The sequence below is a fragment of the Carettochelys insculpta genome, chromosome 19 (genome assembly GCF_033958435.1).
Source record: "Carettochelys insculpta isolate YL-2023 chromosome 19, ASM3395843v1, whole genome shotgun sequence".
In the NCBI taxonomy this organism is placed as follows: Eukaryota; Metazoa; Chordata; order Testudines; family Carettochelyidae; genus Carettochelys; species Carettochelys insculpta.
The window spans coordinates 3910245-3937593 of record NC_134155.1 but is presented as its reverse complement, the minus strand read 5'-3'; the positions used below and the strand labels follow the sequence as shown (position 1 = coordinate 3937593).

Genomic DNA, 27349 nt, shown 5'->3' with positions numbered 1-27349 from the left:
ATCAGTCATATTCTCTCCTTTTGCTCCTCATTTCATCACTCCATTCCACTGCTCATCTCTCTCAACTGGAAACCAGGAATAACCATTGTAATGTGAGTAGGAGGTTCTTCATGGACCATCAGCAGGTGCTCTGTGGCCACCAGTTGGCCACAGAACACAAACTGACGAATCTTGCTATAAAATGAAGGTAATCAGTACCATCTGATTGGTCTAAAATGAGTCTGATCAGTCTCAGATCAGCCACAGATGTCACCCCGGTCCCTACAACAGGCTGCATTCTTGGCAGTCTCCCCTGACTGAATAGGCCATGAAGATTTAACCTCACGTTCTGTAGACTACACAGTTTAGGCTGGAGCAAGGGGCAGGACAGGATAATTTGTGCTGCTGTTCTCCAAACCAAGCTTGTTCTGTGGGAAGAGTTAGCTTCCAGGACTGTTGATCAAACACTTTGGAGAAGCAGACCCTGATATGCTCACATATTTAAAAGGCAAAAACTGGGATAAGGTAGGTAGCTTAGGTCATGTCTACATTACCCAGAAGAGCAAACAGCTCAGGGTTGATCTTCCAGGGTACGATTTCACGCAGCTGGAGGGAACGCATTAAATCGACTTATCGGGGTCAGCATTCGATCCCTGTGCTCTCTGCTACAACGAGGAGTAAGGGTATCTACAAGAGAAACTCTCAAACTGCCTCAGTGAGGAGGGTCACGTAAGTCAACTGCAGATAAGTCCATTCTAGCTGCACAACTGCCGCAGCTAAAATTACATATCTGCAATTGACTTACCTGCCTAGTGTACACCAAGCCCCACACACTCGGCCATTGGGGCTGAGAACACTGCAAATGGGAGGAACCCAGTGCATCTCTGGAGCCGCCTCTCTTAGCAGAGACACGGTGCACCATCTGGCCTCTCTTGGCCAGAAAGAGGGCTCCAGGGACATGTGGCCTTTGAGTGTGCTGGGAGAAGAGAGGCCTCTTCCTGGACTTCCTCCCAAAGAATCCCAACGTATTGGCTCTGGAAGGTGATGAGGTAGGATGCATTATAGGGACAAGGTCTATTGTGTCATTCTTTGTCATGTGAAAATAATTTTGTATAAAAGTTTCTTTTCTGTTCGTTTCGGGGCTGCATTCAGAGTCCCCACACAAGGGTTTCATGCAAAATGCTAACTTATGCTTTTTATTTCTTGCCAAAAACAAATCCTTGCCACAAGCCCTGGAATTTTATAGCTCTTCACAAATCTGGGGCTTGGACACATATGAAATAGCAGCAGCTGGACCAGCCACAAAAGCAGCATGTCAGGAGAGTGGTACATGAGAGAATCCTGGGGCTCGTCATGCACCCCACTCCACTCCTGCATTCTGAGGGTGGGTGGCAGATCTCCCATAGGAGTGCCTGTCAAACAGGGTGCAAAATCATTTAATTCATTGGAACAGCACCCCAATTTACAGGACAGAATTTGAAAGGCTAACTTCCTGGCTGGAACGATTTACTTGGGGTTGGTCCTGCTTTGAAGAGAGGGTTGGACTAGATGACCTCTGGAGGTCTCTTCCAGCCCTAGTTTTCTATGGTTTTATGTTAGTCCAATCGAAGTCTCAGTCGTGTACCAGCTGATACAGAGAAAGGGAGGGGAGAGGGTTAATTCAGTCCCTTTGTTGCTTTTCCCCCCCAATGATATATGAGGGCACAGCAGGCAGGAGCATCAGTGCATGTGAAAGGTCACCACACATGCTCTGCAGCTCTGTCTAAAAGCTGTACATGTGAGAACTCACCAGGGCACAGAAAGCATGAGTGATGGGGGCATGCTCTAGTTCCTCTGTGAGACAGGCTGTCAAAGGAAACAAAGACACTAAAAATAAAATTTAACCCCCCAATAGCTGTGGAGCTGCTGCATCAATGAACGAGAGCAGCAAGTAACTCTGTGTTTGGAGAGGAGACACATATGAAAGAGATGCAGGCCTGCTAGACAGCAGGGGTGGAGTTCAGGAACCAGACTTTCTCCCTTCAGACATTCTTCTAAATCCTTCAGTGCATTCGGGACACAACTGTGCATCACACTTTGGTGAGAGTGCATTCGTAACACAAAGCTAGGAGTCAGCCAGCGTAGCTACCAAAAGGCCCAGAACGGGCTCAGCAGAGTAGGGGCTTGGCCCACATTGAGGGGCACTGGTGGAGAAATACAGGGGAGAGCACAGGAGTAGAAGAGATGAGCATGCAAAGGTCACAAGTGGATTTGCAGCGTTTGGGGGAGTTCCCACAACTGGACTAGCAGAGGGTGCTGCCAGCCGGGGTCGAGGTGTTTAGGTGAAGTCTGTACAGTTGTAGGCACTAGCTATTAATTCTTTACACACAGTCACCCCATGCACTTTGTTTCAAATAGCCATGACACACGGTACCTTAGAGCAGCATAAAGGGCAATGTGGTTAGCGTGGCCGCTCACTCCTCCCACATCAAAGGTTATCACCTGCAAAAAAAAAAACAAACCCCACAGCACACAGTTATTTAGTAGTGGAGCAGAGAGTGCTGTAAAAGGTCACAACTAAATTCTAGGGGGTTGGGCATTTGTGTAACTCAGTGCTGGCCCAGCCCAAAGTCTTCACCAAGTTCTGTGTGTGTAAATCACCTGCCAGACTGGAATCCTGGCCCATGACTAGGGCTCTGAGGGTGCTATGGAAACACAAATTGTACATCACCACCATCATCATCACCATGGTGCTGAGAGAAGTAAACAGGTGAGAGAAAGATGAGAAATGTCACCTGAATATCATGATACATGTGACTGGTTGTGTTCAGATTGCACAGTTATTCTGGCAGACTCATGGCCACTGGATGCAGGAGCATCTACTGTACAAATCCCTTTCCGGACATGACAGATTACTGGGTGTGTATGAACTGCAGGACAAGACTGGGCATAGCCAGGCCTGCGATAACTTCACAGAGAATAGGTCCGCCAATGGCTGTTAGCCAGGATGGGTAGAAATGGTGTCCTCTGTTTGTGAGTAGCTGGGAATGGGTTACAGGTGGGAACACTTGATGATTCCCTGTTCTCTCATTCCTTCTGGGACATCCGGCATTGGCTGCTGTCAGCAGACAGGACACTGGGCTAGATGGACCTTTGGTCTGATTCAATGTGCCCCGTCTTATGACATTACTCTCAGGCAGGAACATCACACTCGCCCAAGTCCCTTTTCTGCCTGCAATGAGAATGTCTCTGGAACACACTATGAAAAAACAGCCTATTACTGGAATAAGTTATTTTAACCAACCAGCTAGCAGTGTTCTGTGTTTGACTAAGGCCAGCTCTAAATCAGGCTATATTACAACAGATTATTATTTATCTGTATGGAGAAGCTTTTATTTCATTATTCAAAGGTAGTATAGCCTGTGGGCTGCAAAGAAATGGACTCCACCCTTGTGTCTCCTTCCTTGCCTAGCCTGTCCTGTCGCTTAAGAAGAGGGAGGAAACCACTGGCTCGCTGACTCACAACTTCGGCTGTCTCCAAATCAGTTTCACAGGCAACACCCTAACCACTAGATAAAAGCTGGAGGGAAGATCAAACACTCCCCACCTGTTTGGTAACCCGCTGCTCCACCCACCCAACAGGAAGAGCGGCCATGGCATCCCTTTTGGACACAGAGGGTGCTTTGTGAACACCACTCAAAGATGGAGTAAGAAAATCTCTAGAAAACACAGGCAATGGACAAGCCTTTTGGAAAAGCAGCCCCGTCCCGCCCTCCATGAATCTCTTCCATTCCTCTTTTAATTTTGCTCAGCTGCTGTCATTTGGTGCAATGAGGTCCTCCAGTCCCCTGCCCTCAGGCCCCCTCTCCCCAGTGCAGGGAAATTATTATTTGACTATTCAAAAGGTGTTTGGGGGGAGGCCTGGCGGTTTTTGCCAGATAGTTTTCCTAGATCTCTCTTTCACACCGAGTAAATCAGCATCATTCAGCACCACCCCTTTTTCTGCACTTTGGCATTTTTTGGAGAAGCTCTTCCCACGAAAGGCCTGCTTCTGGGCCAGACTGAGCTTGCCTGACCCACACAGATTTCAGTTCCTATGGTCTGTCCCACAATCAGACTCTCAGGCAGGGAGCCAGTAGCGCAGTGCAAGGAATTCACATGGTGGTCTCCACCCCAGAGAGAAGAGGCTGTTTTTACCCAGAACTAACCATCTACATTTACCTTTACACAGTGTTACACATTCCATATGCCATCATTGGTTCCAGTGATTGTATGGGGAGTAGCACGGTGCTATTCCACATAAGTAAGAGAATCTGGCCCTAAGATGGGACATATTCACAGATACACAGAGCAGCAGATACATTTAAAAATAAAAAAAACAACACACCTCACTATACACATCTTCCTGTGGGTTGAGGAGGAGAGAATAAGTCAAGTCACCCATGAATGCAGTTTGTCATGTCACTTTACCCACTACAGGAAGGTGCTCAGATACTGTGGTGATGGGAGAGCAAGATAAGAACATATCACCTATAATTAAAGTAACAAATAGCTTAAGTTCGGATGGTATCTGGATGGGCTAGGCAGACTGCATGGGACTGATTTGCAAATGAGGCTGTTTAACTCATGCCCAGGATATTTGCATCTGAATGCCCTGTGTGTGCAATTATCCATTTTACTCTTCCAGTGACCTGTCTTGTAGCAGAAACAGAGTGCATATTTAAGCTGCATAACATGGGTGATTACTAACAGAGAGATAGCCGTGCTAGTCTATATACTATCAAAACAAAAAGGCAGTACAGTAACACTTTAAAAGCTAACAAACTAATTTGTTAGGTGATGAGCTTTCGTGGGACAGACCCAATGTTGGCTCTCTATCCACAGGTCTCACGTCTTTCGCTGCTGATGCTCTGCTGAGGGCTAAATCTCTACTGCCACTTTACTGTGCTGCAACTTTCTGGCTCAGGGGTGTGAAAAAACACCCCTTCAGCGCAGCAAGTTACAGCACTGTAAAGTGCCAGGGTAAACAGGCTCCTGGTGTTGGGAGCGATTCCCCTTGTGAAGGAGGTTACATAAGAATGGCCATACTGGGTCAGACCAAAGGTCCATCCAGCCCAGCATCCCATCTGCCGACGGTGGCCAATGCCAGGTGCCCCAGAGAAGGAGAACAGAAGACAATGATCAAGTGATTTATCTCCTGCCATCCATCTCCTGCCCTTGTTCTGAAGGCTAGGGCACCATACTTTATCCCTGGCTAATAGCCATTTATGGACCTAACCTGCAAAAATTTATCAAGCTCTTTTTTAAACCCTAATAGAGTCCTGGCCTTCACAGCCTCCTCGGGCAAGGAGTTCCACAGGTTGACTGTGCGCTGTGTGAAGAAAAATTTCCTTTTATTAGTTTTGAACCTACTACCCATCAATTTCATTTGGTGTCCCCTAGTTCTTGTATTATGGGAAAAGGTAAATAATTTTTCTATAGTCACTTTCTCCACACCATTCATGATTTTATATACCTCTATCATATCGCCCCTCAATCGCCTCTTTTCCAAACTGAAAAGTCCCAGTCTCTCTAGCCTCTCCCCATATGGGACCCGTTCCAAGCCCCTAATCATCTTAGTCGCCCTTTTCTGAACCTTTTCTAATGCCAATATATCTTTTTTGAGGTGAGGAGACCACATCTGCACGCACTACTCAAGATGTGGGCGTACCATAGTTTTATATAGGGGAAGTATGATATCTTTTGTCTTATTATCGATCCCTTTTTTAATAATTCCTAACATCCTATTTGCCTTACTAACTGCCGCTGCACACTGCGTGGATGTCTTCAGAGAACTATCCACTATAACTCCAAGATCCCTTTCCTGATCTGTCGTAGCTAAATTTGACCCCATCATGTAGTACGTGTAATTTGGGTTATTTTTTCCAACATGCATTACCTTACACTTACCCACATTAAATTTCATTTGCCATTTTGATGCCCAATCACTCAGTTTGATGAGATCTTTTTGTAGTTCTTCACAATCTGTTTTGGTTTTGACTGTCCTGAACAACTTGGTGTCATCTGCAAACTTTGCCACCTCACTGCTTACCTCATTTTCTAGATCATTGATGAACAAATTGAACAGGATCGGTCCCAGGACTGACCCCTGGGGAACACCACTAGTTACCCTCCTCCATTGTGAAAATTTACCATTTATTCCCACCCTTTGTTTTCTGTCTTTTAACCAATTCCCGATCCATGAAAGGATCTTTCCTCCTATCCCATGACCACCTAATTTACATAAAAGCCTTTGGTGTGGGACCGTGTCAAAGGCTTTCTGGAAATCTAGGTATATTATGTCCACTGGGTGCCCCTTGTCCGCATGTTTATTAACCCCTTCAAAGAATTCTAATAGATTAGTTAGACACGACTTCCCTCTGCAGAAACCATGCTGACTTTTGCCCAACAATTCGTGCTCTTCTACGTGCCTTGCAATTTTATTCTTTACTAGTGTTTCTACTAATTTGCCTCGTACTGATGTTAAACTTATCGGTCTATAATTGCCAGGGTCTCCTCTAGAGCCTTTTTTAAATATTGGCGTTATATTGGCCGTCTTCCAGTCATTTGGTACCAAAGTGGATTTAAAGGATAGGTTACAAAGAGCTCTCTCCCAGCACTGTGGTCACACTTCCACTTTAAAGTGTTGCCAGGCTTTCTGACGTGTAGCAAAGCCTCTGATGGGCCATGACATCTCACCTGTCCAGTATATAGTGCTTTGGTCTATCACTGGGTTACTGATATCATAAAGCATGGTTGCTGTGTTCATTACTGCTAGCAATCTGAAAGAATTTGTTAATCATATCTAAGTGCACTTCTCTGGCCCCTGGGATTAACTTGTTTTATAATACGACTTTCCAGTTTCGCACAGGCTGGAGATAATTTTCACAGAGGAACTTTTGCTCCTTCCATGCAGTGCATCAGTAACTTAGTGTCTTTGATTTAAAAACAAAACCCGAACCAGCTGATGATGAAAGCAAACGATCAGGATAGGAAAGGACATCTTAATTCTCTCAGGGCTGGAACATAAACCTGAGTACTTCTGGGATAGGAAATATTCTTGACATGGAAATAATTTGTTTGGTGGGATCTTTGGGGGTTTCCTTCTCCACATCTGTTCTGTACAGGGAGCTGTTGCAGTGGTGCGGATGTGTTTTCTTTTTGCTGGATGACCTTGGTATCTAGGAGATGGAACTTTCACTGACGGAAGCGAACAATGTAGCCAGCATAAATAAGGAACCAGAAATCCCTTCCGGAGAGGTCGGGGAGCACAAAGGAAATCTGTTCAATTACCAGCAGAAGAGCTAAGGGGCTCGAGAGCCTGAACTTCCTCTGCAAATCATGCACACTGGGGAAGAAAAGCACTAAAAGCTCTGGGTCTCCTGACTGTTGCTGGTGCCGTCTAATATTTGAAAATGCAGCTCACCTCTGCTGAAGGAGACCAACGGGAGGAATATTTTCCTTTCTGGGAGCAGATTCTCTGCTCTTTTCTAGGACGTGGGCCATCCAAGAAAACACTGTAGGAGCAACCTGCTTTTATAGCCCCATTTCCTCCACATGTAAGTTTTACAGGCCTGGAAAGTTCAAGAGAAATTACACCCTATGTAGCCACCTTTTTGGTCTTTCGTAGGGCAGGTTTTTGGAAACTATCCAGCTGGATTTGCAGAGCACTTTGGCCCCCTCCCACATGCTGTTAAACAAGAGAAGCTGTAATTTAAAATAATGGACTATTGGTCCAAAGTCAAACCACAGTCTGCATCACAGCAGGGGCTGGACTGGAGCTGCAGATGTCTGAGTGAGCGCCAGCTCTTCAGGAAAGCCCACAGGACCTGTCATTCTCTCGTCTGCCTCAAACACACCTGATAAAACTTGAGCACAAGGACAGGTGGGAGGAAGCAGGGGTTGCAGGGATTCTTGGCAGAGGTGCACAGCAGACTACATTCTGCATGACATTCCCAGTGTCAGGCAAAGCCCCATAAAGTCCTCTCTACACCAGAATATCAAACCTGACCTCTTCAATTCCACAAGCTGGGGGGATTCTGATTTAAAACCCCAGATCGTAACCCAGTCTCCAGAGTTTGTATCCAGATTGAATTCCAAAACTAGAAGGGCCCTGGCTGGTTTGGATGTGGCCCAGGATGATGGGAATCTTTCTTCAGCAGTTGAAGTTGTGAGATTTCCGCCAGTCCCAAATGGCAAGAGCAACTCATGAGATTCTGGTACCTCTGAACCCCACAAAATCTGAATGCTGGCTGCTCCTCATCTCTTGTCTGATTTCACCACGCCTGGAATAACACTACTGCCTGAGATCCCACCCATCATCTAGAGGCTGTGTGAGGGCCACACAATACCTGTATATGTACTTGTGCTACATACACTAGATACTTTCTAGCTGGGATCAAGCCAGCCTAACTTTGGCTGATTCTCCCTCCAGTACTGGCTTCTGCTTATAAATCCAGCAGGCAGGAAATCATTTCCAAAGTTTGTAAATTAGTTTTGGCTCTGAGTACACTGACCTCTAATTTCTGTCTCCACTGTTTAACACAGAGCTAGGATGAAACATCTCTGTAGCTCTCAAGAGATTGAGTTACTGTCTGACTTCCTAGGCAATTGGGGAAAATGAATAACTATGTAATAGAACAGAAACATAAAGAACATGGTGTGATCCCCTCTGCCACAAACCCTCCTTTCAGACATGCTGGAACTGTAGCATGCCTCCTCATGGGCAAATACCAGAGGAATGCTGTAAATTCACGATATCATTGCTTAGTAATAGTTATGGGCAAGAGCTGGGGGAAGGCCTGATGTCTGTCCTGATGGGCAAAAAGGATGTGTATATTTTACTCACATTAGCTCAGCTTTGTTAGCTATTGTGAAGCCATGTTTGCCTGTGACTCAGCCAGGCTTTGTAGTCATGCTAAAGTAAGTCAGCTGAGCCAATGTGACTGAAACATCTAGTGCTTTTCGCCCATCAAGGCCAGGGCCAGGAATGATGTGTGGTGATGCACAAGGGATCGTGTGGTCCCCCCGCCCCCCATGCCACTCTCTCCTCACACTCACTGTGGTGCTCTGGGGGAGAGGCAGGACTGGCCCCACCCTGCCTCTTCCTCCAGCAGCACTGGGCCACTTCCAGTGACCTGGAGTTCCTCGGCCTGTGAGCAGAATGAAGTTGCTCTAGCTCATGTTGCTCTAGGACAGGGGTGGCCAACGCATGGCCTGCAGGCCAGAATCCAGCCTGTGGAGCCTTTTCATCTGGCCCACAGAGCTGGCAGTGGCATCATTTTGAAAGCCGGCTGGGTGGCTCCAAGCCGCATGTGGCTCCCTAAGGAGCCATTTGCAGCTGCCGCTGCTCACTCCTCCTCTAGCTCCCTGCCCTGCCCTGCCCTGCTGAAAGAGCAGAACTCAATTTAATTGATGTAATGGCCAGCAGCAGGGATCTAGCCATTCAACCAATTAAACTGAGTCCCATTATTTCAGCGTGGCAGGGAAGGCAGCTGCTCCTGCTGCACTGTATCTGGGGGAAGGGAGTAGGAGGGCTGGAGGGAGCCATGCAATTGCAGTGAGGAGGAGACGGTATGCTGGTGAAGGAGCAGCAGGGGCGGCAGCACGCGGAGATCCTGTGTAAGGTAAGTTAATTCTGGGTTTGGGGCTGTGAGGGGTTAAGCCTGGGAGCGGGGGGATGGTCTGGGGCTGTGAAGGGTTAAGCCTCAGAGTGGGGGAGGGCAGGTTTGGGGCTATTTTGTGTTTGGCCCGCAGAATATGTAAAAAATTGTCATGTGGCTCCCGATTAGAAAAGGTTAGCCACCTCTGACCTAAGGCCATGCTGCTACCGTGGAATGGCGGGAAGGCACAGCAGGACCACACCTGCACTCATCAGAAGCAGCAGGCTGTGGTGGGGCAGCATGGTGCGTGGTAAGGGCAGGGGCAGAAATCAGGCAGAGAGGGATTAATCTGGCCCTTCCCCAGGCTGGCATGGGAGACCCCTTATGAGTAGCCTCTCACGAGGGCCCTAGTGTCTAGACAGCAGAGCTTTACCCAAGTGCAGCCAAGAGCTACCTGTAGCCCACACCACAGACTATTACAAAGCAGAAGACACCCAAGCTGTGGGGGGCTTGACTGAACTAATCAGCTGCTCATTTTAATTCTTGCCAAACTCCATTTCTACTCCTGATGTAGGGAAGTTACATGAATCAGCGACTATCTGGGCCCTGGGCATTTTTCTGGAGGTTTAAAATTATATACATCTGTGTACAAATCTGATGCTACCAGCTCCTCACAAGTTCCTCAGAAGTTGCCAAGGTGGCCCTCCATGACACCAACAAAGATTCATCTCTATCTGGGAAATGCATCTGACTCGTCCTATTTACACAGGCCAAGCCCAGGGCAGTTCAGTGAACTCCTTCGACAATGTACAGCTAGAGGGATGCAGTAGGTCCCAAAATCTATGGACCTGCATAGTCAGGGTCCATTGCTTTCATCATTACCATGGCCACATGAATTTGCAATGTTCACGTTTCATGCCTCGAAAACAACACATATGATTTTTGAACTCACGCAATGTAACTGCCAGGCGCAAGCCTCCTAAGTGCTCCACACGACATAAAACTTGCCTTTGATTCCCTCCCAGACAGAGCTCCAACCTGCCTTGTTATTCAGAAGTCTAAGTGGATTCAAGATTTCTACTGGGACTCCAAAGGGTTTGCCCTGTTGCCTGTGAGAGTCAAGAACATGCGATGGAAGTCTTCTTGTGTTAATAGCTTTCAGATCACATTAAACCTCCTGACTGTTCACAGGGTTGAAGTACACTGGCATCCGATTTCCCCATGCACAGCCATGAATTTCATGGATAATTAGCCTCAGAATCAATATAAAGTTGGAAGCATGACCTGTCTCTTCTTAAAGAGCTTTCAGTTTCTGTATTCCAGGACTCAAAATGACTCTGATTCAGTCTCTGCTTTCTTGCTTATTGCCACAGGGTTTGTTAGTAAAATGTTGTGAGTTTGGCCTGGAAAATCAAAAGTCATGCCAGACCAGAGTGAGGTTTAGTACAGAGGGGTTCTGTGCATGTTTCTTCACTATGTAGTCCTTCAATCTTGTTCTCAGTTCTGGGCTCCATGGCAGACCTCCCAGCGTACTTAAGTACCGACCGTCAATCTCCCTGGTATTCCAGCCCTGAGTCCCAAAGCAGAATTCTGCCAACATATCTCAAAACCTGACCCTGGCAGTCCTGGGCTTCTCACAGACGGAGACTACCAACTGTGACAAACTGGTGGTTTTAAGATGTAAACAAGCATCCACTAGTGCCACAGCGTCCCATACATTTGTCACTTGCCAGATACGGCAAACGGGACATGGCAGGGTGGTGATTCCAGGCTCTGGAGCTGCATTTGACTCTTGGAGCCTTCAAATGCAGCTCCTCAGAGCTGCACATGTGGTGCTCCCTCTGCCCGCTTTGCGCACATGGACTCCAAATCACGTGACCTTATGCTAATGAGGCACAGGGAATTTGCATCCATGCCTCATTAGCATATTTTGGGCCGTTTATTAGCATGCTACTTCGAAAGTGGCATGTGTAGAAACGGCCAAAGGTACCTCACAGAGCTGCGTTACAGCAGTGGGTAAGGGTCACAATATACCTGATTCAGAACAGGGTAGACTGGTGGAGGCTCCTTTACCCTCCCTGCCTGCCTCAACCAGCCTTCAACAGTGAAATTTAAAGTAAAAATCTACAAAAAAACAACCTTTCAAAGGGGGAACAAACAAACAGTCCAGAACAGTGATAGCATAGAATGTTATGGGCAAAATCCCTTTGCAGTAGGAAGCTGCACATTACCAGATTGATGTTGTTGGTTTCTATGTGCTTTAGCACAAAGTCAGAGAGGAGACATGTGTCCCATTTGACAGCTGGATTGTCAGGAAGGTCCCTGGAAATGAAAAACACAATCAGTCACTTCACAGCTCCCACTGTATCCATAGCATGCTCAAGGACAGATCTCATGTTCTCCAAGACTGGAACCAAGATAGCTGTATCAAGCACAGAAAACAATCCAAAGTAAGCACTGCCAAGTTCTCCAAGGTCTAACAAATGACACATACATTGTTAGGGCTGGAAAGGAAGCACAACAGTTCAGTCAACATTTTTCCCACTTTTTTCAGGTTTGAATTTTTATTGTTTTTAAACAAGATTTTCCCATCACCGCTTATTTTCTTTGGTCGATGTCTATTTGGTCAGTGACTCCTGCCTTCTGCTCCATCCCATCTAAGTTCTGATCCTTTGCACAGAAAAGAAACAGCCATCCTCTCTTTAGCCAAACCCCTCCTTAAAGCACAATCTACCCTGAAATTCTTTCCAATAAAATGTACTGATTAAATTAAATATTAAAAGTAATGGAGCAAATTCCGCTGTTACACAGGAATGACCCTACCACCTTAGTGTGCTTTAGATCCAATGCAGATGCAGAGGCAATGGGTGGCAGGTGCACAGGGGGCCACAAGCATACCCAGCATCTCCCAGCCACCCCCCAGGCATTCACATGGGGGTGGGCCTGTCCCTCCCCTGGAGTGGTATGGCCCAAAATCAGCACAAATAAGGAAGCTCACACCGCCCTAAGGCTGCACCACTCACGGGGAGGGGTGGGACTGTCCCTGACTCACCAGAAGCAGTGGGCCAGGGCAGAGCAGGGGTAAGGGGTGAACCAGGGACAGGGGGACAGGGCATGCGCATGTGGTTGCTGCCACCCCAGAAACCCCTCAACAGTCACCACTGTGCAGATGTAACCGCTCCATTGGTATATTTTAGATTGTCAGCTAGTTGGGACAGATCCTACGCACGCCCCGGTCTCAATAACATTGCCATAATTCAGCAGTCTTTCCTCTGTAGCCAACAGAATTAGTCTATGTTCACTGTGATGTAACTGAGCAGAACATGATCCCCAGTAATTATGTACAGTCAGATGTCAAGCACACTGTTAGTGGTCACTAGTTTAATAAGACATAGAATAATTTATCATTAGGAATAACATACCCTAAGGCTGCTAAAGACTCTCGAGGTTCTGTTAAACCAGGGGTGAGCAAACTTTTATAGGTCAAGCCCCACTTTTTGTCTCTATAATTAGCAGGTCCCCCCCCCCAACACATCTAGGCTGGGTCTATACGTGCCCCTTCCTTTCGAAAGGGGCATGTTAATGAGCGGGTTCAAAATATGTTAATGAGGCGCTGCAATGAATATGCAGCGCCTCATTAGCATAATGGCAGCCGCGGCGATTTGGAAGTGTGGCTTTTCAAATTGTGCGCTGCCCATGGAGATGGGACCTTCCGAAAGGACCCCCCCCCAGTTTTTGAAAGCCCTTCTTCCTATCTGGTGTTAGGAAGAAGGGCTTTTGAAAACTGGAGGGGTCCTTTCAGAAAGTCCCGTCTCCATGGGCGGTGTGCACTTCGAAAAGCCACACTTTCGAATCGCCACGGCTGCCATCATGCTAATGAGGTGCTGCATATTCACTGTAGTGCCTCATTAGCATATTTTGAACCTGCTGATTAACACGCCCCTTTCAAAAGGAAGGGGCACTTGCAGACCCAGCCCTAATGTAAGCCAAACCCGCAGAAATGTCAGTTATGTTCATATTAAAAAACAAACAAACAAACAAAACCCTTTTCAGCCTGTGTAAGAAAATCAGTCTGTAGAATGTAACAACTTTATTAGTCGGTACAGAAATGTGAATACACAGACATGAAAACAGGAACACATCGACATTTTTAATGAGATGGATGAGCCCGAGACCCAGCAGCCGATTGTGCTGCACCCCCACTTATGAAATGTCATGTGCCCTCCCAAAGGGGCCCATCCCCCACTTTGCATACCCCCATGTTAAACCCTTCTTTCTCCCTTCCTGTCCAGTAACAGTTTGATTATTGCCTTGAGGCAGCTCAGCAGCCAAGTGAATGCATAACTGTTTTGCGCTGACACAATGGTTTGGACTCAGAATGGTCCCAGCTGTTGGCTGCTGAGTGTAGAAGCTCCATTTCCCAGTGCACTTGTCTCTTTGCTGGTTCCCAGGACAACGGGGATGATAACATCTGCACCAGAGCAGTGGGAAAGTGTCTCCTCAGCACATAGCTCAGCACATTTCCAGGTCAAGCTCTTAGACTGTGTCTACGTTACGGGACTTTGGGTACAATTTTCCCATTGCTGTTACCACTGGTAGTAACAAGCAGCACTCATACTTTTTAACAGCCTGGCTATCAGCATTTTCACCATGGTGCTGCTTAGCCCTGTTCAGAACTCATTTAAGTAATGTGGTCTTAAAAGTATCAGCAGCAATGGTAGCCTTTTCTATATGAGTGTTCTCTTCCTTGCCCCTGTTGCTGGCGCTGTGCTGGTGTTGGCAAAAATTTCCAGTGATTGCTAATTCGTCCTAGTGAGGACAAGACTTTTGTACATGAGGCACTCGAGTTTCATCAGAAGGGTGAAGCCTAGACTTTGGCATGGGTGGCAAATGCCTCAGCAACTTGCCAGAAGCCTGAGGGCTTCCACCTGATCTGCACAAAATTGGACACTTCAGAGCCTCGTCTGTATTGAAGAAGTTGGCTCCCAGATTTCAAAAAATGTACTGATTCAGCCTCAACTGGAGCACTGTGTCCGGTTCTGGGCACCGCATTTCAAGAAAGCTGTGGAGAAATTGGAGAAGATCCAGAGAAGGGCAACAAAAATCATTAAAGGTTTAGAGAACGTGACCTATGAGCAAGACTGAAAGAACTGGGTATGTTTAGTTCGGAAAAGAGAAGACCGAGAGGGGCATAACAGCTTTCAAGTACCTAAAAGAGCATTACAAAGAGGAGGGAGAAAAGTGGTTCTCTTTGACCTCTGAGGATAGAACAAGAAAAAATGGACTCAAATTGCGGCAAGGGAGGTTCAGGTTGGACTTTAGGAAAAACGTCCGAACTGTCAGGGTGTTTAAACACTGGAATAAATGCCCAGGGAGGGTGTAGAAGCTCCATCACTAGATATATTTAAAAGCAAGTTAGATCTGGTCCTGCTCTGAGGGCAGTGAACTAGTCTTGATGACCTCTTCCGGTCCCTTTCAGTTCCAGCATTCTATGATTCTATAACTAAAGCTAGGGTTAAAAATTGTGTAATACACAGGGTAAGAAAAGAGTGTCTGTACTTCTAGGTATGGTGCTTAGATTATCCAAAAATATAAAGTTTGTTTTAAAAGTCATAAGATCCATAAAGTACATCATCAGCAATAGCTCAAATTTAGGTGAATACATTTAACAATACAGTTTTGATATCAGCATCCAAATGTTTGGGTACATCACTCATGAAAAGTTATACAGAGAGCTGTTGTGGAAAGCAAATATATCAATGAGTAAACAGTATCCCTCAGTTGTGGAGAATTAGGTAGGCCATCCATTAGAACATACGAAAATCCATGTGGGAAGTATTTGCATTACTTTCCCAACTGCACTTCTCATTAGCACTCAAGCTCAACCCTCCTGGTATTGCCAATGTCCGATGGTGTGTTCTAGGCAGATGGCCTACTACAGATCCCACCGCATCACAAGAAATTGCTTGGATCAAAATGGAACATGGCTTCACATGGTTAACATAGGGTTATCATATTTAACCTTCCAAAAAAGAGGACACCCCCAAGAAGGAGCGTATCTGTACCAGTATCGACCTACTCACATTGTATGTATACTATAACACAGTAATACAACATGCGTTGGTAGATACTGATACAGATACCCTCCCTCTTGGGGGGGGGGTCCTCTTTTTTTGTATAGTAACCCTAGTTAACTAAACTAACCCAAGCAGCATATGCCACGAACAAGACTAAAGACTAAGTCTTGTACTGTTTCAGTAACTTGAATGGTGCGTTTGATTATCGGCCATGCTTAGCATATTAACATCCACATTGTGTATTAGGCTAAGAGGGATTTTTTGCTGCCCACAGTTTGTTCCTCCTTCGCTCACCCAGCTTTCTTAGGGGCAATTCTCTAAAACCTGAGGTAGCGAGTGGAGACAGAGAAAAATGTCCCATGAAAATACCAGGGTGAGCGCCAACCCACGAGAGAGCAGAAAGGAAACATGGCACCTGGAAATGACAATGTTTAAAAGGCTCTTAGTATCCCAGCAGCTGCGCTTGGTTTTACCGAGCTTTCTCTGGAAGCTCTGGGCAGTGGAGCAGGTTTTAACTCATTTGGACAGATAAAGGTCACCCAAGTTCAATGAAAACCAACAGCTGGAGGCAATGGTTCAGAATCCCTGAAAATAAAGCAATCTGAAAGCATGCAGAAATTAACCCCACACATCCTGAATTGATTAAAGTGATCACATTTTGCAAGCAGCTAACTTCTATTCATCAGGGCCCCAAGAAGAGAGCCATTCGTGCCCAGCAGCTAAGAGGAACTTTTTTCCTGCATCTTATCACCTGCTAGGCATCAAAGAGAGCAAAGCACACGTACACTTTGTGATTCATTAATCCTCACAGCCCACAAACCGGTAACCTCATTTTGCAGATGGAGAAACTGACGCAGCCATTAAAGGGTATGTCTACTCTACGCAGCTTTTAGTAAGGAGGCTGTGCCCTTGTCGCTAAAACCAAGCTTGTGTGAATTCTGTTGGCACTTTTGTCCCCAACGGGGGGGGGGAGGTTTCATTTTGTTGTCAGCAGAGCACTCCTGCCACGAAGCAGCGTTCACATTTTCATTTACTGTGGCCAAACTTTGTTGTTCGCAGGGGGTTTTTTTAAGCCCCCCATGAAAGGCAAAAGTTTTGTCAAGCAAGTGCAGGTGTAGACATAGCCAAAGAGACAACAAGGTGTACCAAGAAGCTGTGGACCCAGACAGAGCTCTTCTCGAGGTCTGGGGAAGGTACTCCCAGCTCACAGCAAAATGCAAAGTGCAAGAGATCCTTCAGCATAAGCAGTTAGCATATACTGTAAGGGACCATGCAAGGTGAAGTGTCTCATTAACAATTATCCAGTCACAGGACAAAAGAGAGGGTTAAGAGGGCAACAGACTGTGTAATAAAGCCAGTGGTTCTCAACCTTAAATTACTTGTGTGGGTATGAAGAGATCTTCTGGGGGTACATCAAGTCAGCTAGATATTTGCCAAGTTTTACAACAGGCTACATAAAGAGCATTAGCAAAGTCAGTATGACTATAGTCTCATAGAATGACTTGTTTACGCTGCTCTACACATGGTATAATATTTATATTCCAATAAATTCATTTTATAATTACAGTTTGAAGCAGCATCCTTGGGACCCAACTGGTGCCAAACCAGAGAATTTGCCAGACCACAGGAGGTCAATACCATCTGGCACATCCACAACACTTGCACTGCTTACTGGGCTCTTAGAAGACATTTGGGGCAGATTAGAGCTAAATACAGCACAGAACTCCGAGATGCTTTTTGTATTTCTATGTCTGATTTTGTACACAAACAGTTTTTAAGTGAGGGAATTTTCAAACTTGGGCATATGCAAGACAAATCAAACTTCTGAAGGGTGTACCGTAGACTGGAAAGATTGAGAATCACTGTAATAAGCCATAAATCCAGTGTGTCTGCTCAGTCCATAACTTTTAATGTCTAGCAGAGTGATAAATGTAAGCTCTCAGGCTAGTCCTTCGAAAGCATTGGGCAGGTTTCCTTTGAGGATGAGGACTAACAGGTTAGATACAGAGGGATCATTCTGTGATGCAGACATTTAGTAACTCATCCAAATCCACAAAGAGCTGGCACCAGACCCCAAGATCATCATCTGGCTCTGGGGCTGCCCAGCTCCTTTCCTAAGTGTTTAAACAACACCTAGCACATGTAAATTTTTGTCGTTGCCACAATACAAATAAGCAAACATAATTATGGACTTTGGTTAAACCACTACCAGATTACCATTCTATTCAATATACATGAAAACATAGTCATATTAATACCTTAAAAATCAATCCTAACCAAATCTGAAGCACAGTGACCTTTTGAATGATAAAAACAAGTCGTACCTGATTATTTCTGAATAACTTCAAGGCTGGTGATCAGAGCCATTTGGCATTTAAATGGTTAATTCTAGCTTTCTGACTGTAGCTGATACTGTCTCCCAGCTCAAGGTCACAAGGCTCAGATAAAAGGATGTAATGGAGCGAAAATTAGCACATTCCCTGGAGCCACTGGAGCCTATCCCAGGAGACACTCCCATCCCCAGCCTTGTCTGTCCTTTGCCTGGGAGAGCTCCTTGTTGATAGTGCCAATCACCATGAGGGATCAAGATATAAGTCACTTGTTGGAAAGGGCTTCTGGATCCAAACACTGTACGGGCTGGGGGGCGGGGGCGGCCTCAGCCAAGCTGCCTGACTTCAGCCAAAGGCTTCTGGCCAAGAAGTGACATTTACAGGCATTCCAAATCATGGACACTGAATCCAAAGGACTGTGAAGAGCTTGGGGGCCTCAGTGACTGAGGGCATGAACACAAACTGCATCATGGGGCAAGGCTTGCCTCATGCAATCGGAAGATTTTGCCCCAGCCTGGGGAAGTTTCTCAGTGAATCGGGGTTTTGCTGCTGCTCTGTCAAGTGAATTTAGTCCTGGACTGAGAACACAAAATAAATCGGCAGCAATCTCAGAGCCTGGGTTACCCGCGTGGGGCTTACGCTATGGGGCTAAAAACAACAGGGGAGACCAGCGGTGGGCAGCGTGTGGCCTGAGGGACACATGCAGCCCATCAGGGTTCTATGTGTGGCACACGAGAATTTTGTTTGCCCTGCCCCACGCACAGGGTTCCCAGATTCTGCTGGTTGCCTCCCAGACAGTGTTTTCCTACTAGTGTTAACAAAAGTGACATGCATGCAAAAAAGGGCCCGGGAAGTGAGGTGTGACTGACCGCACACAATACTGGCTGTGAGAGCCAGCCGCTCCTCCCTCTGCATGCAATCAAAGTGCTGTTTCTGTTCAACTGGCACACCCTGCAAATTCTAGGTGCAAACTGTCCTATCCCAGGTTATGACAGTGGGATATGGTTATGACAATCTTGTGGCCCACTGAGGTGAAGGAGAGCCACTCATGTGGCCCACTCGCTAGCCTGGGTTGCCCATCACTAGTGTAGACATTACTGCCCTGTCTGATCCCCAGGTTCTGAAACCTGGCAAGGGGTGTGGATCTCAGAGTCTGGGTCCCAGCCCAAGCAGGAATGCCTACACTCCTACATTTAACTCTGTTGCATTTGCCCAAGGAGATTCACCGCCATAGGTGTTTTTCTGCAGCACAGGTGTACCCAGACGGTGGGATTTCCAAATGCATCCAATGTTGGCCTAAATGTGCGTACGGACCTTAGCAGGAACAGTCAGGCCAACTCTGAGGGCTTCTGAAAACCCTACAGTTAAGTCCCTCAGTGGGCAATAACTGGCTAGCAGGCCAGACACAGTTCACCAGGGTTAGCCCGTGGTGGGCTGCTGGCATTGTATGTACTTACACTTCCACAGGTACAGCTGCTTGAAGCTCCTGTTGGCTGCCAATCACCAGTCCTGGCAAAGCGGAGCTGCAGGAAGGGGTGTGCTCCTCCGGCCTATTGCCTACCCTGGTCCGTTCCTCCATTTATCTATCATGGGCTTCACCACTGACTCCAATGGGAGGATGAGATCCTTTGTTGTTTTCTAATGCTCTCCCTCTTGTGCTTGTCCGCTCCATGTGTCCCATGGAATAATTACATCCTGGCGGTACTCTCCCTGTTCTTGCATTGGCTCTGCAATGGTGCAGTACAACTGAGTGGTAGACAATACAGTACTTAGTCATGGCTGCAGCATGCAGGGGTCTTGAGAGTCACCAGGGGCTACAGAAAAACACATCAAAATGCAATTCCTTTCTTTGGGGTAGACTGTGCCCAGTGAGCTGGACCTGTGTACTCATACACAGCCACATATTCCCAACCAAAGAAACTAAAAGCATCCCTGTGGGGAAACCGAGAAGGGAAGCCTCATATGCTACATCCTGTTCTCTTGCTTGCATCTGTCTGCCGGGTGTTGTGCCTTGTTTAGTGTTGCTTCAAGGTTCTAACCATCTGACCTCTATATCAGTGCATCACTAACCTTGACCATGACGCCAGCAGCCCTGTCCTTACCAGAGGGGTTAGTTTTTGTAAGATAACTTTTATGTGTTAACCAACTTCATACTGAAGGCAGATTTGAGAAGAGCAGCCAGGTTGGAGGGACATCTTTATGTCCTGGAGGGAAACTTTAAAAGCTTCACTTGCTATACAGGGCTTCTCTCTACCTTTCTTCTATGACATCCTGTTCATTTCCTGACTGGTTTTCTCATGTTCGGTGTCTACCAGAGCTGCATCCGATGTACTGTATGTTTATCTTTTTTCAGAGTCATCTACAGAATTTGCTCTGATCACAAGCCAGGGTCCTATGATCACTTCAAAGATTAAGCTAAACTAAACAGCTAGTCTGTGTGAAGTCCACGTGGCTTAATAAAGAGCAAATGGCTGCCCACGTGGGACATGTGTTATGATAGCCTGGGGTCTGTCACTCCCTAAGGTTACTGAGAACATGCAATGCCCAGGTTTCAGTGCCTTAAGATGGGCTAGGAATGGGGGGTCTGGTAGGAGGCCTTCTCAGACCTGTGGGACTTTTTACAAGTAGTGGCAGGAAAGTGGGATGAGATGGGGTAGAAAGGGGATTCTTGCAAAAACTACTCTCCTTGCCCCACAAAACATATCAAACCTCAGAGTAAAACGTTCCAGATACTAATCTGACATTTCATTCCACTGAACTCCAAATGTATAAAAATGAAAGGATTTGCCTCTTGAGCCTGATGTCCTTTCTGGCTCTTTGTCCCCCAGCATGACTCTAATCAATGCCAGGCTAGTGACCAGGAAACAACTTTTGCTGGATTTCTTTTCCTCTGAAGAATGATGTTACGTTAAAATAGCACAGAGGTTGGTAAACTGCTGTGCAGCACTTCCCAGCTGAGAACAATGACTGCAGTGTGTTTGCTGAATAAAGGACACCCTTTGTAAAAAGGTAGGATAAAGAAGTTACTGAACATTGGGTTGACTGAGGGTATGTTGAGACTACGCAGAAGATCAGCCTGCTTGGGATCGATCTTCTGGAGTTCAATTTCATGTGCCTGGTAGAGAGGTGAGAAATCGAACTATCTGGAGTTGGCAGTCGACGCCTATACTTCTCAATCTCATGAAGAGTAAAGGAGGTTGAAGGGAGATTTTCTCCCGTTGACCTCCATCTGGGAAGACGGCCAGGTAAGTCGACTGCTGATAAGTTGATTCTAGTTACACAACTGCCGTAGCTAGAACTGTGTATCTGCAATTGACTTACCGGCAGAAAGCAAAGGATTCCACAAAATAAAATGATGCTAGCACAAAATTAGTGAAGACGTAGTATGATTGGCCACAGGCAACCAGCAACCTTTAGATCACACTGTCAATTTATTGGAAAGTCTGAATGAACAGGAATCATCATGTCATCCCCTGAGGAGCGAAATGCAGAATTACTGTCTAGATTGTACTGAGATGAATGGAGACAGGCCAACCATACAGCTTAAGGTAGAACATGTACACACCTATTTGAGCAGGTACATGTGAATATCATACCCCACATCTGACAATTACAGCCAGGAAGGAACCCAGCTACACACACAGCTAGAGTGCATGCACATCTGACTCAAGCAAAAAGGGGGGCCACTCAGAAGGACTGCAAATCCTGCACACTTGCATGGTCACATTACACAGGAGAACAGGAACAGCACGGCTGTTGGAAAGGTTGACACCCATCGCTTAGCACCTAGCTGGAGTGAGCACAGAAAAATGTCTGAGGAGGCCTGGAGAAATTACTGACGGAATTTAAGCCAAAAAACAGCAGCACCCTTACCGTAAGGAATAAACCAGCGGGTTGGTAATAACTATCCAATGACAAGCCACCTACTGAGGGGCCAATCCTGAAATCTTTATTTCAAGTGATTTCCAGTTGGATATATCTAAGAATTGAGCAAGGGCTTCAGGATCTGGCCCAGCTGTGGAAGAAGCTCTCAAGGGAAGGGGTTGAAACCCCAATGCTTGAAACGTTTTCAAATAAAACATGACAAACCACGAACAATACCATAGGGAACAACCTCATGAAGTTCTCTACCATCTCTAACTTCCATGACCTATACCTATGGGTGTACATTAAACGCACTGCAATTGTTAATTTTTCAAGCCTTGGTGACTACTACAGGTTGAACCTCTCTAGTCCGACACCCCAGGGATCTGAACAATGCTGAATGAAAGAATCTGCCAGATCATGGGAGGTCAATATTGTACAGCCGCATTATCGACAGTTCCACTGTTTACTGGGCTCTTAGAAGACATGTAGGGGTAAACGACAGCTAAATAACAGCACAGAACACTGAAAGCCAGGACTGGAGGCTGGAAACAAACTTTAATGGGACCATGGGAAACTTAGCCACAACCATGATAAATGGTCATCCAGCTAAATAGAATCATGCCGGATTATGGATGATGTCGGATGAGAGAATGCCAGATGAGAGAGGTTTAATCTGTACATAGGTCAATACCAACCTGAATAATGTGACTATATTGGCCAATGCTCATGTGTGAAGAGAGAGGACAGCAGTACCTGGAAATTATTGACTGATACATCTGAAGTCCATTTAAGCTCTGTGCTCTTGTCCCTGATCTGTGTAAAATACCACTGCAGCTGTGTCAGTCAGCATTCCATGTACCTACCACAAAATTACTGAAAGCTGATGGTGAGCTAGATCTTTAATACATTTTTGTCTTGGGCATGGTCATAAGTTTCTGTTTGAGAAATAAGAGGGCTGCAGGTTAAATTTAACAAGGTTGTAAGAAAACACCGGCTCATTAGTCATGTAGGAAGTTCTCCAAGCGCCTTTGTACTTGTCTAATTTTTAAAATGAATTATTGACGATTTCTCAGCAGCGTTTTATGTCTATTCACAGAGATGACACAATTGCTTATCATAATTTGAAATCTAGTATTTGACGTCTGTGCCTTAGAGCCACATTGATAAATTACAGCACAAAGCTCTGCAGGAACAAGTTCATACGCATTGCTGTTGAACAGAATAAAATGGTGGTGGTTGGCACAAAGATCAAGATTGTGAATGCTCTCTTGGAAAAGTAATATATTCAAAATTAGGCCTCATCTACCCATAAAAATTAGTAACCGAGAGGTAGCCATGTTCGTCTGTATCCTAACCAAACAAACAAGCAGTCATGTAGCACTTTAAAGACTAATGAAATAATTTATTAGGTAATGAGCTTTTGTGGGGGCAGACCCACTTCTGCAGATCTGGAGATAGTGCTGTACTGAAAAATTAGGTCATCATATCTGTGTCACTCAGGCTATCTCTACACGTGAAGCCAACATCAAAATAGCTAATTCGATGTAGCAACATCGAAATAGGCTATTTCGATGAATAACATCTACACGTACTCCAGGGCTGGCAACGTCGACGTTCAACATCGACGTTGCACAGCACCACATCGAAATAGGCGTTGCGAGGGAACGTCTACACGCCAAAGTAGCACACATCGAAATAAGGGTGCCAGGCACAGCTGCAGACAGGGTCACAGGGTGGACTCAACAGCAAGCCGCTCCCTTAAAGGGCCCCTCCCAGACACAGTTGCACTAAACAACACGAGATCCACAGAGCCGACAACTGGTTGCAGACCCTGTGCCTGCAGCATAGATCCCCAGCTGCCGCAGCAGCAGCCAGAAACCCTGGGCTAAGGGCTGCTGCCCACGGTGACCACAGAGCCCCGCAGGGGCTGGAGAGAGAGCATCTCTCAACCCCTCAGCTGATGGCCGCCATGGCGGACCCCGCTATTTCGAAGTTGCGGGACGCGCAACGACTACACGGTCCCTACTTCGACGTTGAACGTCGAAGTAGGGCACTATTCCTATCCCCTCATGGGGTTAGCGACTTCGACGTCTCGCCGCCTAACGTCGAAGTTAACTTCGAAATAGCGCCCGACGCGTGTAGCCGTGACGGGCGCTATTTCAAAGTTAGTGCCGCTACTTTGAAGTAGCGTGCACGTGTAGACACGGCTTCAGGGGTGTGAAAATCCACACTCCCTCCTCCTAAGTGGGGTAGGTAAGCCAACCTAATCCTCACGTAGTGAGCACAAGGTCAACGGAAGAAGTCTTCTGTTTACTAGTTACAGTCTCTTTGTGAGGTGGAATACCCACCCCAAAGGGAGAATCCCTCTCATCACTGTAGGTAGTGTCTACACCGCACCTCAACAGCAGCATCACTTTACCACAGTAACATTTTAAGTGTAGACAAGTCCATAGTGGGAGAGGAGGCAGGTTGATCTACCACTGAGAGCAGGTGACTGTCCAAGGAACTGGTTCTGTCCTGATTTAGTCACTGGTTTTAGTCACAATGCTTTGTGCCTCACTTTCCACATCTGTAAAACAGAAATCACAATATCTGTGTACCTATACAGCACACTTTGAGATCTTTGGAGGAAAGACCTGCTGGAAGTAGTGTTATTGCTGGATTTGAGAAGCACATCTCCTCAGCCATGTGGCTAGAATGAGACAACCAGATCTATCCTATGCTGACATCCCACAGAATAACAAATAAAGATCAAGGTCACACGCCGTCTCTTCCAGGTGCACTGTGGTCTGGTCCCCCCCAGCCATAAAACTGCGTAAAGTGCTAGAATGAAGACTGTGGTCAACAACTGTGCTTGTTTGGCACAAGGGAACTTTCTACCAAAAGGGTAAAGCTTCTCTGTGCAGGAGACACAGCTCTCTCAGGGGTTGACCAATGTTCCCACTAGCCTTTTCCATCCATGTGCAGAATAAATTTTCTGTGCATGTGCACCACTAGTAGAAACAAAACCTAGCTGTGTGCAATCTGCTAAATCGCCTGAGTGGCATCAGAATCTCTCCTGAACAGCCACACAAGCATTCATTTTACAAGGAACACTGGGGTCAACCCAAGGCTGGGGGATTAATTCCTGCAGGAATTTCAGACCTTTGCAACTGTATCACTTCATGTCTCGAGTACCAGATGCATTTCTTTCAGCTGGTGTCCCTAGTACAAACATATAGCAACATATGCACGTGTGTGTTATATTATTAAAAAAATAATCCAAGCTAAGAGCAACCCACCGTACATGCTTCTCTGACTGGGATGATAATGAGAGACCAAACAAGTGACAGATGTTAGTCATGTTGCTTAATACCAGCGTGGGAGGTGGTTATATAGGGTGGCGTGTAGTAATATAAAAACCTGGACAGAACAGCGCAGTAATCTGGAAGGCATTACTGGTTAATTTATTGCATAACTAATGGAAGGCCAAGTACTTCTGTGTCATGCACAGATTTGGAATTCAGCTGCCAGAGAAAAGGAGGGGCTCTGTTTAATTCAGTCTGACCTTCCATCATCAGAGGTACTAGCTTTAGTCCAGCCAAAACTTGCCCTGGGTTGATTAAGTGAGCGGCAAAGGAGGTCACATAAAATATTAGATACCAAGGTGGCCATGGCCTGTGCACAGTTGCTGGAGACAGCAACAGGACAACCAAGTATAGTTACTGAAAAAGAATAAAATACATTAAAAATTAAGCAGATTTTCCCAGTTCTCGTTATACCCGCTTGTCAGCTGCATTTCCCCCGTTACCGTCCTGAGTGCCAAATCAGGGCCAGCTATGTTACTTTACCACAAACAGCCATTTTTTGGCCAGATTATATTACCAAGTATGTCATCACCGAATTTGGCCCAGAGAGTCCCCTGGCACCTTTTACACCAGGTTCCTGTTTAGCTTACTGTTGCGGATACAACTGCACACACAGGAAGCCAGGCCTGCTGTATGCTGAAGGACTGGAAGCTTCACTTTCGTTTTACAAAAGTTTATAGTTGACAGAAATGGCTGGGGCCACCCCAGGCAACATTCAAGGAAACATTGGCTCAGTCTGACTCCCCAAGGTCATTGAAAACAGCAACAGTATTTAGTAAAGCAACTTCTGGCCCCATGAGAGTTAACGCTGCCATGCTGAATTAGGAAAAGCCTTTGTCCTCCAGCCTGCTGGAGTGTGTGAGCCAGTATATCTGGGTGGGGAATCTCCAGTCTGCGGCTTCCCTGGATCTGGCCTGCGAGGCTCCGGGCTCAGACCTCCTCCACTGCAGTGGGGAGGGAGCCCATGCTGGTGTTCCAACCCTGGAGCCCCATGGCAGGCTGGAGCATGACAGAGTGGATGGGGGGGTGGCGGAGGGACCCTCTCGGGCTGTATACAGACAAGCCAGGGCCAGATCTGGTTCACAGGCTCTGCCTGGTAGTCAGAGGAACCAGCTCTGCATGCTGCTGTTCCCTTTCCCCACCTGTGCTGCCACTCCCCTCACTGGGAACTGTTGGTCTGGAGTCTTTTCCCCTCGTTTCCAAGAGGCCAATGGGAGCAGGGGGCGGTGCCTGGGAGCAATGTGGGGTGGAGCTATGTGTGTTTCCAGGGAGCTGCACAGGTAAGTGGCCCCCCATCACTCTCACATACCCCTCCTCCTGCCCAGACCTCCAATCTCCCAGCTCATGACTGCACCCTCCCTCCCAGCCAGACCATACACACTCATCCCGCTTCCCAGCACCCCCTCTGCACTCTGAACCCCTCATTTTTGTCCTGGGGATTCCCACAAAATCTACTGGGCCCCTAGAAGAGTTAATGTGAAATGGGGGAAGCCCTGAACCTTGGTCCCCACACCTGCCCTTCCCCTGTGGGGCTGGACAACAAGGGGAGTGAGGTGTCTCAATGGGGATAACTTCGGTGAGGGCTTTTTTTTTTTTTTGGTTTCTCACATTCACGTAGCCCCCAACTGATTTTTCTGTGGGTCAATGACCCCCCACCCAAAAAAGGTTCCCCAATGCTTCAGTAGATCATAACATAGCCTGTTAATAAGACGTAGATTTTCTAAGTCACCTCTCCGAAAGATGTAAAGTAAAGGACATCCTTATGATTCCTGCCCTGTACAATCAGCACTGGTAACACCTGGAAAACAAAAGCTGTAATGATTACTAACACTGTCTTGGTTTGTGTGCTTGCTGGGAAAGTACAACTCTGGTCACTCACCAAAATGCCTGATGTCACTGACAAATGCCAGATCCATTAGCATCGTTCAATGATCTCACCTGCAGACTTCTAATTCAAGAAATGTCTTTAAATACTCAGCTGTCTAACATCTTAAAGAAACACTGCTGCACAAAGGAACACTCAACAGCATCCAAGTTTAATACCTTCCTTGGGTCAATGTAATATTTGAGATGTGGAGTGTAATAGGTCTGTCACATGGTCTTGCTGCTCCCAAAATGTTAACAGTTAA

General features: G+C 46.5%; 1 protein-coding gene across 1 annotated transcript in view; it reads right to left on the bottom strand.

Moving 5' to 3' along the window:
* The window catches only part of PIGL (phosphatidylinositol glycan anchor biosynthesis class L), an 85967-nt gene that overhangs the window by 14668 nt on the left and 43950 nt on the right, over window positions 1–27349 (bottom strand). The window contains exons 3-4 of the mRNA XM_075013274.1: window positions 11831–11921; window positions 2393–2460 (exon numbers count right to left, since the gene is read on the bottom strand). Of these exons, the coding sequence (XP_074869375.1) occupies window positions 2393–2460; window positions 11831–11921 (159 nt within the window). The remainder of the gene's footprint in view (window positions 1–2392; window positions 2461–11830; window positions 11922–27349) is intronic.